This window comes from Coregonus clupeaformis, chromosome 29 (assembly GCF_020615455.1).
Source record: "Coregonus clupeaformis isolate EN_2021a chromosome 29, ASM2061545v1, whole genome shotgun sequence".
NCBI classification, from domain to species: Eukaryota; Metazoa; Chordata; class Actinopteri; order Salmoniformes; family Salmonidae; genus Coregonus; species Coregonus clupeaformis.
In genome coordinates, this window is record NC_059220.1 from 57,913,188 (window position 1) to 57,927,958 (window position 14,771).

At 41.7% G+C, this 14,771-nt stretch overlaps 1 protein-coding gene across 2 annotated transcripts; it reads right to left on the bottom strand.

Annotated features, from left to right (window-relative positions):
• Positions 1–176: 176 nt before the first annotated feature.
• LOC121576697 (tyrosine aminotransferase-like) lies at positions 177–11,941 on the bottom strand. 2 transcript variants are annotated; one of them, XM_041890061.2, is made up of 12 exons: positions 11,798–11,941; positions 10,691–10,980; positions 10,471–10,575; positions 10,039–10,106; positions 8,150–8,308; positions 7,021–7,159; positions 6,838–6,890; positions 3,233–3,385; positions 2,950–3,078; positions 2,734–2,817; positions 1,763–1,861; positions 177–999 (listed from the first exon to the last, which is right to left on the bottom strand). In XM_041890061.2, the coding sequence occupies exons 2-12, from the start codon at positions 10,965–10,967 to the stop codon at positions 859–861; spliced, it is 1,407 nt and encodes a 468-aa protein (XP_041745995.1). In that variant the 5' UTR covers positions 10,968–10,980; positions 11,798–11,941; the 3' UTR covers positions 177–858. The 2 variants fall into 2 exon arrangements, with proteins under 2 accessions (XP_041745995.1, XP_041745994.1); XM_041890060.2 differs by having other exon boundaries at positions 10,691–11,011; positions 11,798–11,940.
• Positions 11,942–14,771: the final 2,830 nt, after the last annotated feature.

The following is a 14,771-nucleotide window of genomic DNA, read 5'->3' on the forward strand; positions in this document are numbered from 1 at the left end:
AACCCTTAAACGGTTACATAACTTTACTGATGGACAGGTCAGCACGGGTCAAATCCCCACATCTGGATTGGATGTAGGCCACAACTACAAATGTTGTACTGTATAATTCATCATGTGTGGATAAATTCGATTTTGTTTTTATATTATTGTGCGCTAATGGGTCACAACAAACAAACAAGTATTTCATAGCTTTAATTTGGTTTAAAATAGCTTTTTTATATGAAAGTGAAAAACAAACAAAAAACATTCAATATTACATCAAGATAACAAATAGATAATATACATAGGAAAAGTTTTGGTTAAGCATGCAATATATCAGATTGTACTGAGTGTCATCATAATTCTAACACATGAAATAAAGAGTATGTAATGCTGACTATGGAAAGCACTGTAGATAATCTGATCCATGCTGGTGCTTCAGTTCCATCTGTTTCCTTGGTGGGATCAACCCAACCATGAATCCCATCATGGTTTGAACAAAGGGGAGGAGGGGGGTAAACCCCCAGTCCCTGGTTCTATACGCCCAACGGTGTTCTGGTCAACCCAATATATAGAATAACATTAAGAATTCAAATAGTTAGACAAAGTAAGGTTAACATAAGATGGCCATACAAAATATAAATATCACGTCTGTTAATAAGTTGGGGTACCAAAGATGGACCACTACCAATGACATTGCTAAAACCTTTGTTCCCGCAGTGCAACATGATATTTTGACCCATCTTCTCACTCCTCCTCTTCCCTCATTTCTCTTCTTTTCCTCTCACCCTCTTCCCCTTCTCTTTTTTTCACATTTACTTTTGTCACCTTCTGTGCCAATACTCTCTGGTCTCCCCCTCTCTCAGGCTGTGTCTCTCATTATTGGTCTAGCTCGTTGCGGTCTTGGCTGCAGGTTCTGTAGTGCCGCTGGCAGAACTCCCGAATCCGTGCACATGCCTCCACCATCATCTCCTCTGGTACGGTCACCACGATCCGGAAGTAATTTGGGTACTCAAATGCCTGCAGGGGGAAGAGAGTTGTAAACGACAAAACAAGGTCATTTCTCTACCCATGGTAGACAGAGAGGATGGATGAGACCATTAGATGGATGGATGGATAGATAGCAATATGTAAACTATAATTAGTCTCCAAATGTTTATTGAAAACATCAATATATTTGCACAATGAGCACTTGTTGTCTCTCAAATACATTGTTACAGTTATTGGTTAGATGGCTAGTGAATTTTTGCCACATTAACATTGACATGAAATCAGTCAAAACACCTTAAAACAAGAACAAGATAAAACTAGCTGAAACGAGCCACCTACGATTCCCCAGATGGCAGCTTCTTGTCATTGACCTTACAAAAAAAGATTGCAGTTAGAGTGCAGTATAACTGCAGTATGTTTCAAATACTACGTCCAAAATACCACATTTTTTTTACTGCAGTAATTTTGCAGTGTAACTGCAGTTACAGTGCAGTATAACTGCAGTACACTGCAGTATAACTGCAGTACACTGCAGTATAACTGCAGTACACTGCAGTTATTCTGGAATTACTGCGTTTAAAATATCACAGTCGACTGCAGTTACTGCACTTTTACTGCAGTTTCAAAACTGCAATCTTTTTTTGTACGGGTGTTGCTAGCTATCTGACCGTTCAGAATCATAACAAAGCACGGCTTCCACTCACATCAATGCGCACGCATCATTTTCGATACGTTGTCAGCCAACCCGTCGATAAATAAACAGGTAGGTAGGTGTGTGTGTGTGGTGTTTTACCGTAGCAGGCAGGCAGAAGACGGACTGCTCAGTTACCAGACGCTCAGTGAACTGCACATCGTTCTGGAACTCTGGGAAGTGTTCCATCTCAATTCCCGCCTACAAATACCAAGACACACATTAACTATCCTACTAAGCATTTACCGACGGCCATCTTGATATCAACGTCCACAGACAACCTGTCTAGACCGGCCTATATTTGGACCAAACATAGATGTCTATAATTGGTTCAGATTTGGTCCGGTCCAGACCGGCCTAGATTTGGCCCATGAATAATACCCAGCATGCTTTGCAAGTGTTTGTTTTTACATTTACATTTTGGTCATTCAGCAGATGCTCTTATCCAGAGTGACTTACAGTCAGTGCATTCAACTAAGATAGATAAACAACAACATATCATAGTAAGAAAAGAAAAAATCGGTAACCGTTACTGAGAATGTTATTGTAGTTATTGAAGTGGTCTGTTGGTTTACTATGTAAATTGGACTAATTTGAACATCATTGCTTCAAGTTTTAAAGCTTTTGAAAATGGGAGCAATAATGGGAGCAATAATAACATATAACAAATAACATTATTGTCATCTAATGCTTACGTCATTGAGAATGTACAGTATGTGCAGTTGAAATTTGGCTATAGAATCAATGAACGAAAAATATGTATTTTCAACGTCTGTAAATTACGTATTTTCAACGTCCAGAAAAGCAGTCTTTTCGCCTTTCATTCAGCACCTAAAATGCACCTGATTTTAACGTCTGATTTCAACATCAGGATAAGTCGTATTTTCAATGTCTGGAAAACATGTATTTTCAACATCCGGAAAATACATACTTTTACCTGTCATTCAGCACCTAAAATGCACCTAACGTTAATGTCTGGAAAATACGTTATTTTCCTTACGGGGATCCTGGTCTGTTCTGTTATCTCCCCACCTACAGACTCCACACCTAAGCTCTGGACACAAAAGACTCACCATGAGGTACATGGCTCCTGATGGCATTACGGGGGTCAGCCCAGGAACAGTGGACAGTTCAGAGAAACAGATCTCAGAGTTTGACTGAGAAAGAAGCAAGTCAATAGACAGTCAGTCGGACAGTCAGACAGACAGATATCCAGATAAATCAATATGTTAGACTACTACCATCTGCATATAAAGTAATTGGGGAAGGTTCAAGGGAGTGGGTCTCACCTTGAGGAAACTGATGGTTCTGTGGTAAAACTCCTGGGGCGTGTCGTTCAGGATGCTCTCTATCGCACCCTGGACAATGGTGCAGGCACCCAGAATCCTTTGGCTAAGCTTAACCAGACCCTGACGAATCTGAAAGCAGAAGAGAGACAGATTATATACATTAGAAGTCATTCAGAACCTCAGAGGACACAGATTCATTCTACCGTATGTGTATTGGTGTAGTGTATGTGAATCGATCAACTGGACTTCACATACTGTATGGGCGTAGTGAGGAAGGACTTACCTCTTTTCCGAAGATTTGATTCCTGTCATGGATGAGGATCCAACCCAGCCTCCAGCCAGGGACTAGCCATCGCTTGGCCAGACCGCCACACGCTAGGATGGGCACATCACTGCTGATGGACGCCATAGATTGGTACGTGCAACCCGGAAACACCTGATCATTGAGATACAGTAAATACTCACATCAATGCAAAACATACTGTAGAAGACAATGTCAAATAATCAGGGTTAGTTTACACTAAAGGGGAAATGTTTTAATATATTGACAATACAGTATTCACAATACAGAGCATTACACTCAGGGTTGGGTGAATTACTTGAAAAATACACCCAGCCACCAAGCAGTATGTGGTCAGTAAAAAAGGAAATGCTCATTTAAATGTCTGACCCACCCTTAAGGTAACTGTCTGGTACGATAAAGACGGCAATAGACAGATGCAACGGATGCAAGAGAAATATGATTATATGCCATCTAAGTGCTTGAGCAGTGAACAGGGTGGAGAATGTTGACTAACCAAAGATGTCCTTTTGACACAAAGACCCTGATGTTTCAGTTCCCAGTGAAAGTGGAGATCTGAATTTTTTGGTTAAAATACATTTCTGTGGAAAGCAACCAAGGAGAGCAAATTCTGAAGTTTTGGAGATTTCAAATAAATACAACAGAGCTTCCATTCCCACCTAAAGGTAACTTCTGAACTGTGTGGATCAGCACAGCTTTCAATTATGTTAATAAATTTGCCATTTCAGTGTGTTTGAGGCAAACACTTGCAGCCCACATCGTGATTTTAGATCAAGTAATTCCAAATGTATTCCGCTGTTTTTAAGTATGTAACTGTAATCCAATGACAATTTTTTAAAGAAGTTCGATAACTCCAGATGTACCCAACTCTGACTACACATCAGTGCAAATATGGTCTTTCTTCACCCATTGAAAAATAAAGCAGTTAAACTTAATCAATCAATACAAACAACACTATCAAAGACAACAACATGCACAAATGTATATCAATAGTTAAACTAATTTGACCATAACAAAGTTTGTGAGGGATTTCATAACTTTATGTCATGCAAATAAATTTTTATGCACTGCTCGTCTAGGACAAAAAGACAGAGAGAGAGAAAGAGCAGAGAGAAAAAGAGAGTGGTGGTGTGGTAACTGTAGCAAGCTGGCTTTCATTAGAGCTGAGGCCTTGATGTCGGGTGGGAGATCCGCCCCGCATGCTATTGGTCAGAGCACAGTGACTGACAGTTCAGAAAAAAAAAAAACATCTCAAACCTCACCTCAGATCTAATTTACAAACAGAGCATTTATGGCTCCGCTCTAAGCTCTCGTGAGCAGTGTTTTCTTTTTTCACAGAGAAGAGCCCATAGGGAAAGAACCTGGTGCTATACAAACATTCCCCTCTAACCGTGAGTTGGAGCTAATGGTGCCCAGATACATAATGCCTCCACGCAGCCCCTAAACAGGCACCCCTCCACACAGCCCTTAAACAGGCACCCCTCCACACAGCCCCTAAACAGGCACCCCTCCACGCAGCCCCTAAACAGGCACCCCTCCACACAGCCCCTAAACAGGCACCCCTCCACACAGCCCTTAAACAGGCACCCCTCCACACAGCCCCTAAACAAGCACCCCTCCACACATCCCCTAAACAGGCACCCCTCCACGCAGCCCCTAAACAGGCTCCCCTTCACACAGCCCCTAAACAGGCACCCTGTTGTTTAAAAAGAGGCCCTCCCACCCCCACCCACTTCTTCCCCCCAGCTCTCGCACTATACTACCCTCACATAATCGCAAACACATGCAGCAAAAAAGTGCACAGTCATTCTGAGTACTTCTGTTGTAGTGGTTAGGGCGTTGGGCTAGCAACCGAAAGGGCCTTGTTTCGAGCCGACATTGTGAAAAATCTGTTGATGTGCCCTTGAGCAAGACACTTAACCCTAATTTGCTCCAGGGGCTCTGTACTACTATGGCTGACCCTGTAAAAACAACACTTTTCACTGCCCATATCCGCTGTATGTGACAATACAACATATTTTTGTTTAGTTTTTTGTACTGAGCAAGACATTGGTGAATTCTGAGCCCATGTGATTTATGCACTCAACGACCCAAATCACCTCCTCTAAAATAATGCATTCCCAATCACCCCAACTACCTCTCTCTATTCTCACAGGGACTAATAATAAAAAACACTGCTTTCTTGTCAATCTCATCAATACATGAATTACTGCAAAATATCTGTTCTCCTATTAAACACACCTTAAAAACACTTTAGATAATCCAAATAGCTAAATATAAGATGTTTAACACCTAACAATGATAAAAACAAATTCTAATACATTAAAGGGGCAATCAGCAGTTGAAACAATAACAAAGCTGCCACCCCACCTAAAATTTTACCACACTTAAAGCTGCAATATGTAACATTTTGGGGCGACCAGACCAAATTCACATATAAATGTGAGTTATAGATCTGTCATCCTCATTGAAAGTAAGTCTAAGAAGCAGTAGATCTGTTCTATGTGCGTTACTTCTATACTTCCCGTTCTTACGTTTTTATTTTTGCATCTTTTACTTTCGGTTTTGTACACAGGTGAAAATACAAAATGTTGGTTATTTAAAAATATATTTCACAGTGGCTTAGATGGTACAATGATTGTCTACACTTGCTTGTTTTGTCACATAAACTGAAATTAGGCGAATTATTAGAATTTTAGCAACCAGGACATTTCTGCATATTGCTCCTTTATATTCATAGACAGAGCTATTGATCCAAGGAATGACCATCCAAGATAACAAAATTATAGTTTTAAACATATTTGGAGGCTATACAGTGTTTCATTACATTTACAATGTTTACAAACATTGGAGTAAAACAAGCTTATATTTTGGGTTCTGATGGGCTACGACAGTTGAGCTAAGCTCATGAGGCATTTATAAGTTATATTCTTCAAGAATCAATGAGTATACAGTAAATAATTCATTTATAAGTCCATAAATGGATGTAGCAACTCCAAATTTCCCCTTTAAACTATCCAAAATAAATTCTCAACACAGCTCTCAGAAATTACAGAGGAGAGGAGAGCCTCTTGTCTACAGTTTTACCTCTGTGGCTCATCCTTCACTTGCCCTGGCTGACCTAACCCCAGCACTGCTGCCCCACCACTGCCAGCCACCCATACAGCCTGTAACACCCCTAATCACCCCAGTGCTGATGTGGACTTGTCAGACAGGTCTCCTCGGATACCAGAGAAACCTCCCTGTAACTGCTACAGAATGTTAAAGAATGTGCCTCGCTGGCATTATGTATTACATGGGGCCCAGTGGCCAGGATGTAGGCTATACCCCAGAACCAGCAGCCCCCTCCTGGACGCATGACCTGTCTACTATTGTATTGCACACCTCCATAGACCAATCCAGCCTGCGTTAGACCCTAGAAAGAACTCAACATCTCCTCAATGCCAGAAGACAATCCAATATAGATTCCTCTCCTTAGTCTCCTATTATGCAACAGACTCAATGCCAGTTTCTGTATTAGTCTGTATGAGTGTCTGTCTGTGTGGGTGTTTGTTTCTGAGAGTGCTTCTGTGTGTATATGAACTCACCATGTCACCATAGATCTCATCAGCCAGGATTGGGATGCAATGTTTGGAGGCAACTAGACAAGAGAATAGACACATTCAAAAATATTACAATTATAACTGGATTAATTATAGGAACCAAATGCTTATATTGTGCTATAGTGAGAGGGAATACTGTGGCCAGGGGGGTGAAGGAACAGGGCTAACCAGAAAGGACGTTCTGTAGGTGCTCTTTACTGTAGACGGAGCCACAAGGGTTGGAGGGATTGTTGACAATCAGGCAGGTTGTCCTGTTATCTATCAGGCTTTCCATGTGCTGGAAATCGATCTCCCAAGATTTCTCTGGCTGCAAGGACAGACAAAGCCACCATGAGTCAGAGAGCAGGCATAAGGCTACTGTACATGCACTACACACACACTGGAAAACAGAGAGGTTTCTGCACCGCCCTAACTGTCTTAACTGACATTTGATCTCATAGGCTGCGTTTATACAGGCAGTCCAATTCTGATATGTTTTCCACTAATTGGTCTTTTGACCAATCAGATCAGCTCTGAAAAAGATCTGATGTGAAAAGATCTGATGTGATTGGTCAAAAGACCAATTAGTGGAAAAAAGATCCGAATTCAGTCAAGATACTTTGTGAAGATATAGGTTTTCAGATGTTTTCAGATAATGGGCAGGAACTCAGCTGTCCTGACATTAGGAGGAAGCTCTGTAAGAGTTCTAAGAATGTATAAGTGGATTGTATAGGTGAATCAATAGCAGCTCTTAACATTGTGTGAAGTTGTCATGTACACATCATGACCTCATGAGTCACGACATTCCACTGTGTCCCTGAGTGACCTCGTGTTTTTTATGGATGTAATTCAACTAAAAATGTTATGTAGCTCTAAGTATTTATCTGTAGCTCCAAGTATTTATCTGTATTTGTATGTTGTGTGTGTGTGTGTGTGTGTGTGTGTGTGTGTGTGTGTGTGTGTGTGTGTGTGTGTGTGTGTGTGTGTGTGTGTGTGTGTGTGTGTGTGTGTGTGTGTGTGTGTGTGTGTGTGTGTGTGTGTGTGTGTGTGTGTGTGTGTAAGCCTAGAGGAAAGCAAGCCATCCAAAATGATTTATAAGTGCCAGATGTGCGTCAATGAGGAAGAACTCAGCATTTCACCCACTCTTTCCCTTTCAACAATCTCTTTTTTCCCCCTCCCTCACTCTCTCTTGCTCTCTTCCTCCCTCTCCCTCCCTCTCTCTCCCTCCCTCTCTCTTCACAAAAATGATATATCATCCAGCTTTTCTCTTTGATTTATTTTCCCACTATTTTGCTCCTCCCCCGTGTCCAACACTCACCAGCAGGTTGTACAGTTTGACCTGGATGCCCAGAGACACAGCCAGAGTCTTGTAGAGAGAGAATCCAGGGCAGGGGACTAGGATGTTGTCTCCAGGGTTACAAAGCACTGTGATGGCCAGATCTATAGCCTGGCTGCAGCCACTGGTCAGAAGCACATCCTGCATGGAAGAGAGAGGAAGATAACAATATATACAGTGAGGGAAAAAAGTATTTGATCCCCTGCTGATTTTGTACGTTTGCCCACTGACAAAGAAATGATCAGTCTATAATTTTAATGGTAGGTTTATTTGAACAGTGAGAGACAGAATAACAACAAAAAATTCAGAAAAACCCATGTCAAAAATGTTATAAATTGATTAGCATTTTAATGAGAGAAATAAGTATTTCACCCCTCTGCTAAACATGACTTAGTACTTGGTGGCAAAACCCTTGTTGGCAATCACAGAGGTCAGACGTTTCTTGTAGTTGGCCACCAGGTTTGCACACATCTCAGGAGGGATTTTGTCCCACTCCTCTTTGCAGATCTTCTCCAACTCATTAAGATTTTGAGGCTGACGTTTGGCAACTCGAACCTTTAGCTCCCTCCACAGATTTTCTATGGGATTAAGGTCTGGAGACTGGCTAGGCCACTCCAGGACCTTAATGTGCTTCTTCTTGAGCCACTCCTTTGTTGCCTTGGCCATGTGTTTTGGGTCATTGTCATGCTGGAATACCCATCCACGACCCATTTTCAATGCCCTGGCTGAGGGAAGGAGGTTCTCACCCAAGATTTGACGGTACATGGCCCCGTCCATTGTCCCTTTGATGCGGTGAAGTTGTCCTGTCCCCTTAGCAGAAAAACACCCCCAAAGCATAATGTTTCCACCTCCATGTTTGACGGTGGGGATGGTGTTCTTGGGGTCATAGGCAGCATTCCTCCTCCTCCAAACACGGCGAGTTGAGTTGATGCCAAAGAGCTCCATTTTGGTCTCATCTGACCACAACACTTTCACCCAGTTCTCCTCTGAATCATTCAGATGTTCATTGGCAAACTTCAGACGGGCCTGTATATGTGCTTTCTTGAGCAGGGGGACCTTGCGGGCGCTGCAGGATTTCAGTCCTTCACGGCGTAGTGTGTTACCAATTGTTTTCTTGGTGACTATGGTCCCAGCTGCCTTGAGATCATTGACAAGATCCTCCCGTATAGTTCTGGGCTGATTCCTCACCGTTCTCATGATCATTGCAACTACACGAGGTGAGATCTTGCATGGAGCCCCAGGCCGAGGGAGATTGACTGTTATTTTGTGTTTCTTCTATTTGCGAATAATCGCACCAACTGTTGTCACCTTCTCACCAAGCTGCTTGGCGATGGTCTTGTAGCCCATTCCAGCCTTGTCCCTGACATCCTTGGCCATGGTGGAGAGTTTGGAATCTGATTGATTGCTTCTGTGGACAGGTGTCTTTTATACAGGTAACAAACTGAGATTAGGAGCACTCCCTTTAAGAGTGTGCTCCTAATCTCAGCTCGTTACCTGTATAAAAGACACCTGGGAGCCAGAAATCTTTCTGATTGAGAGGAGGTCAAATACTTATTTTCCTCATTAAAATGCAAATCAATTTATAACATTTTTGACATGCGTTTTTCTGGATTTTTTTGTTGTTATTCTGTCTCTCACTGTTCAAATAAACCTACCATTAAAATTATAGACTGATCATTTCTTTGTCAGTGGGCAAACATACAAAATCAGCAGGGGATCAAATACTTTTTTCCCTCACTGTATTTTTGATGTCTATATGTCCTCTAGTTTTGGAAAACAGTTACAGTAGGGAGACAGGTGAATATATGGTGAAGAAAAAAATAGAGTTTGAACGAGTTAAAGCAGGTAAACGATGAGTCAGATAAACACACCTCTGCCTCCAAGGGGGCCTCGGGGCAACTGTAGAAGTTTGCCACCACCTCTCTGCTCTTCTGATAACCTGTTGATGAGTAGAAGACAACATATTATATTTTATACTGTATACTGTACTCAGTAGTCTGCTGGTAGAAAGGGAGATTTTGCCTGCATACGTCCTTAGAGCTACAATCATCATTAATCATAGAGGGGTTATTTGGCCTTATTTTACATAGCTCTCTCAACTTCCCTGACTGAAATGACTTTAACCTCTAACCTCTCTTCCCCTTGCAAGCCACCCAACTCCCCTATAGCTGTGCCTCATCTCATATCCTCCCAATTCCCATTTAAATAAAATACAAAAAAAATCACTTCATCCCTAGTTTTTTTGCACTTCACAAGCTTTTTGAAATGTTGGTGCTATAAGAAAGTGATTGCGTGAGTCTTACCAACAGACGGAGCATAGCCGTTGTATTTGTGTGAGTCAATGGCGTCCTTCATGGCCTGGAGAACTTTGTCATCAGTAGGCAGGTTCCCGAACACAGTAGGGTCCCCTGATGGAATGACAGGAGGACAAAGGAGTACATAAGAAACATAATTCTGAACAACTGCACTTCACAGATGAACACACTGAGCATATGCAAATGAGATAGTGATGTAGCATCTCACCAATGGACAGAGCAATCATGGGCTTCTCGGGGTTGGGTGTGAGCTTCATCCCATCCACAATGGCACGGATGGGATTCAAGGTGTTGACTGACATCTCTGAGGGCCGGATGTTCCATTGCTGCCTGCAGCTCTTCTGCTTGGCTGGATAAACAATGCCTTTCACACCCTTATGATGGATACCATTCCCATTAAGACTTTTTCCATTGATACCATTGAGAGCATTCTTCTCATGGATACCATTCCCATTCATTTTGACCACATAGGACTGGTTCTCCATGTTGCAACTGCAGCTGAATATGTGAGAGATAGGAAGAAAAAAGGCTAGGGGATAAAAGATAGGACAAACAAATTGATTTTCATGAATAATTCCTGCATTATAAATTGTTGAAAAATATCATACAAATAATATATATTAAGATTATTCGTTAATATACAAATGAGTAGCCTAATAATCAATTGGAAAACTGCAAATAAACTTGTTAGATAAAAATAAAAAACATCAGTGCAGAGAAGTAGGCTAGCCCAGGTGTTAAATTACCCATGAAAACTCAACAGGTGCGATGTCTATAAAATCCGGTTTGAGATCAAAAGCGCTGTTGAACTAATTAAGCTATGTGCACAGTTAGTTGAACATCTGGTAATGAAGAGCGATCTACCATCAGACTGGGACACGTCAAGTTATAGATCTGATCTTATTAATGGCTATCTTATCACAGCGCCGTATAAATGCATTATATAGCCCATTAGCAATGAAAATTATGTATATAATGCAAGAACAATAAATAAAATCAATCCTAATCAACTCAAATGTAACCTAATAAAATGTAATCTAAACAAGTCATGCTATCTAAAAAAAATCTCAGCGATCGGATACAGCCTATTCTAAAACTACATATAATAGGCATCTCTTTGGAGCAAGGTAATATTTGTTTGTGCATGCGTAATAATAAACACGTGATCTATACCTTAATAAAATATACGTTAATACATTTTACCAGCCGTAGCCTATTTTAAATTGCCTCTACATAAATTGGACACTTAGGCTACTTGCTAGAGGTAATTAAATGCGTAATCATAAATTTAAATAACAATAGTCCTTTTAAATACCTTTACAATCTCAAAAGAATTTCACACTCCAAATGAAGGAATTCAGGTAAAATACTGAATATGAATATAGACTGATAAATCCGTTATAAGCCGGCTTTATAGCAAGCCCCCCGAAAATCGTAGCTGTTGAACCCTGCCCGTATTTTCATTGGTGGAGACTGAGGGTTGTGCCATACACCCCCGTTACATCATTCCCAAAAATGTAAAACACTTTAAGGTTTGGGTTAAACGGCATTAACTTTTTCCAACAGATAGGAGACTCATGAGAGGAGACCAATGGGACCCTCGCTGTCCTCGTGCATAATGTGCACAGGAGAGCGACGCTCACATCCAATGCCCCGCAAAACAATTACTAAGCAGAAAAAGTACAGTGAAAAATGTGTGAACATGTCTGACCATAACATGGAAACCATGTGTTTGATGTTTTTGATACCCTTCCAAGGATTCTGCTCCAGCCATTGCCATGAGCTCGTCCTCCCCAATTAAGGTGCCACCAACCTCCTGTGAAGCCTATAGCCTATACAACGTCATTGACCAAGTCATGGATAGATGGCCTCTGATTTTCCTATCTTTCATGAATGGGGAAAAACTATTTTTTCTTCTAATGAAGCATCAATCCGTTTATATTTATCAAAGTAATTGATTTCAGCCTTTATCATAGGCCCATAGGGTCTCCAATAAACCTTTTGAAACTCTTTGAGGCTCAGTCAGCTTGAGTGCTGTTTAGGATGAACATGCTTTTTCCATTGTAAAAAAAGTTACAAAAAAATAAGTAAAAAGTGGAGGTACACTATATATACAAAATATGTGGACAGCCCTTCAAGTTAGTGGATTCGGCTATTTCAGCCACACCCATTGCTGACAGGTTTATAAAATCGAGCACACAGCCATGCAATCTCCATAGACAAACATTGGCAGTAGAATGGCCTTACTGAAAAGCTCAGTGACTTTCAATGTAGCACAGTCATAGGATGCCACCATTCCAACAAGTCAGTTCGTCAAATTTCTGCCCTGCTAGCGCTGCCCCGGTTAACTTTAAGTGCTGTTATTGTGAAGTGGAAACGTCTAGGCGCAACAACGGCCCAGCCGCGAAGTGGTAGACCACACAAGCTCACAGAACGGGATCTCAAGGGCTGAAGTGCATAAAAATTGTCTGTCCTCGGTTGCAACACTCACTACGAGTTCCAAACTGCCTTTGGAAGCAACGTCAGCACAATAACTGTTCGTTGGGAGCTTCATGAAATGTGTTTCCATGGCCAAGCATCCGCACACAAGCCTAAGATCAACATGCGCAATGCCAAGCGTCGGCTGGAGTGGTGTAAAGCTCGCCACCATTGGACTCTGGAGCAGTGGAAACGCGTTCACTGGCAGTCCGACGGACGAATCTGGGTTTGGCAGATGCCAGGAGAACACTACCTGCCCCAATGCATAGTGCCAACTGTAAAGTTTGGTGGAGGAGGAATAATGGTCTGGGGCTGTTTTTCATGGTTTGGGCTAGGCCCCTTAGTTCCAGTGAAGGGAAATCTTAACACTCCAGCATACAATGGCATTTTAGATGATTCTGTGCTTTCAACTTTGCAGCAACAGTTTGGCGAAGGCCCTTTCCTGTTCCAGCATGACAATGTCCTCGTGCACAAAGCGAGGTCCATACAGAAATGGTTTGTTGAGATCGGTGTGGAAGAACTTGACTGGCCTGCACAGAGCCCTGACCTCAACCCCATCAAACACCTTTGGGTTGAATTGGAACGCCGACTGCGAGCCAGGCCTAATCGCCCCCAACATCAGTGCCCAACTTCACTAATGCTCTCATGGCTGAATGGAAGCAAGTTCCCGCAGCAATGTTCCAACATCTAGTGGAAAGCCTTCCCAGAAGAGTGGAGGCTGTTATAGCAGCAAAGGGGGGACCAACTCCATATTAATGGCCATGATTTTGGAATGAGATAGTCGACGAGCAGGTGTCCACATACTTTTGGTCATGTAGTGTAAGTAGACTCCAATCTATGGAACAACTACACTCTGCATAATAATAGTCCTTCCAGAACTTGGTTTGACAGTGCAGTGGTGTTTAGCGCTCCAGTGGTGTTTAGCGCTCCAGTGGTGTTTCAGTGCTCCTTGCATTGTGGGATTTTGCAATCCAGTTTCTGAGAGGAACTATGATAGGGATTTCTGGCAAGATGGCGTATTGAATAGGAAACGGTACAAAACACCTCAAGATAAAAACATAATATTCAAAATCAGTAAGTTAGACTAAATATTAGCATTTCATATATTCGCAGTTAATATAATTCAATCTGGATAATAACACAAAACAGATCATAAGGCTAGAGAAATATATCAACAAATATTACAACAACACGCAACACCCAAACATGACTGAAGATAAGCGTGAGAGCCGATCCCCCAAAAGGAAATCGCGACTCATCGACTGATACAGATGATATATGCTTTTCACCACTGGGTATGGGAAGTGTGGAAAGCGACCTGTTGAAGTCGATAAATGACAAATTGGGCATACTAGAATTGGTCAGTAAAGACGTAAAAGAGTTGAAAGCGAGTCTTCAAATGAGTGACGAAAAAGCTTTGGTAATGGAGAATGAAACCAAAAAATTAAAAGTGACAGTCTCTAAGATGGAAACGGACGTTAGGGAACTAAAAAAGGAAAACAACCTTACTAGACATCCAAACTAGATCGATGAGAGAAAATCTAGTACTTATGGGTATTCAGGAAAAGGAGGGAGAAATAACAGAGAATATTATGAAGGACTTCCTGCATACAGCGCTACAAATCCCACTCGAGGCTGTCGATAAAATCCAACTCGAACGTGTACACCGTTTTGGAAAAAGAGGACAGAAATATGAGCGCCCAATCGTTGCCAAATTTGCTTTTTTTAAAGATAAAGCAATGGTTAAAAGCCTAGGGAAAAGACTTGCTGGCACGAAAATAGGCATGAATGATCAGTTCCCGAGGGAGATT

Excerpts from the sequence above, each read along its gene's own strand:
- LOC121576697 (XM_041890061.2), bottom strand. The coding sequence starts at position 10,967 with ATGGAGAACCAGTCCTATGTGGTCAAAATGAATGGGAATGGTATCCAT. Across the intron at positions 7,160-8,149 it reads TCAAACTGTACAACCTGCTG|CCAGAGAAATCTTGGGAGAT; the intron begins GTGAGTGTTGGA and ends CTGTCCTTGCAG. Across the intron at positions 6,891-7,020 it reads CCTACAGAACGTCCTTTCTG|TTGCCTCCAAACATTGCATC; the intron begins GTTAGCCCTGTT and ends TCTCTTGTCTAG.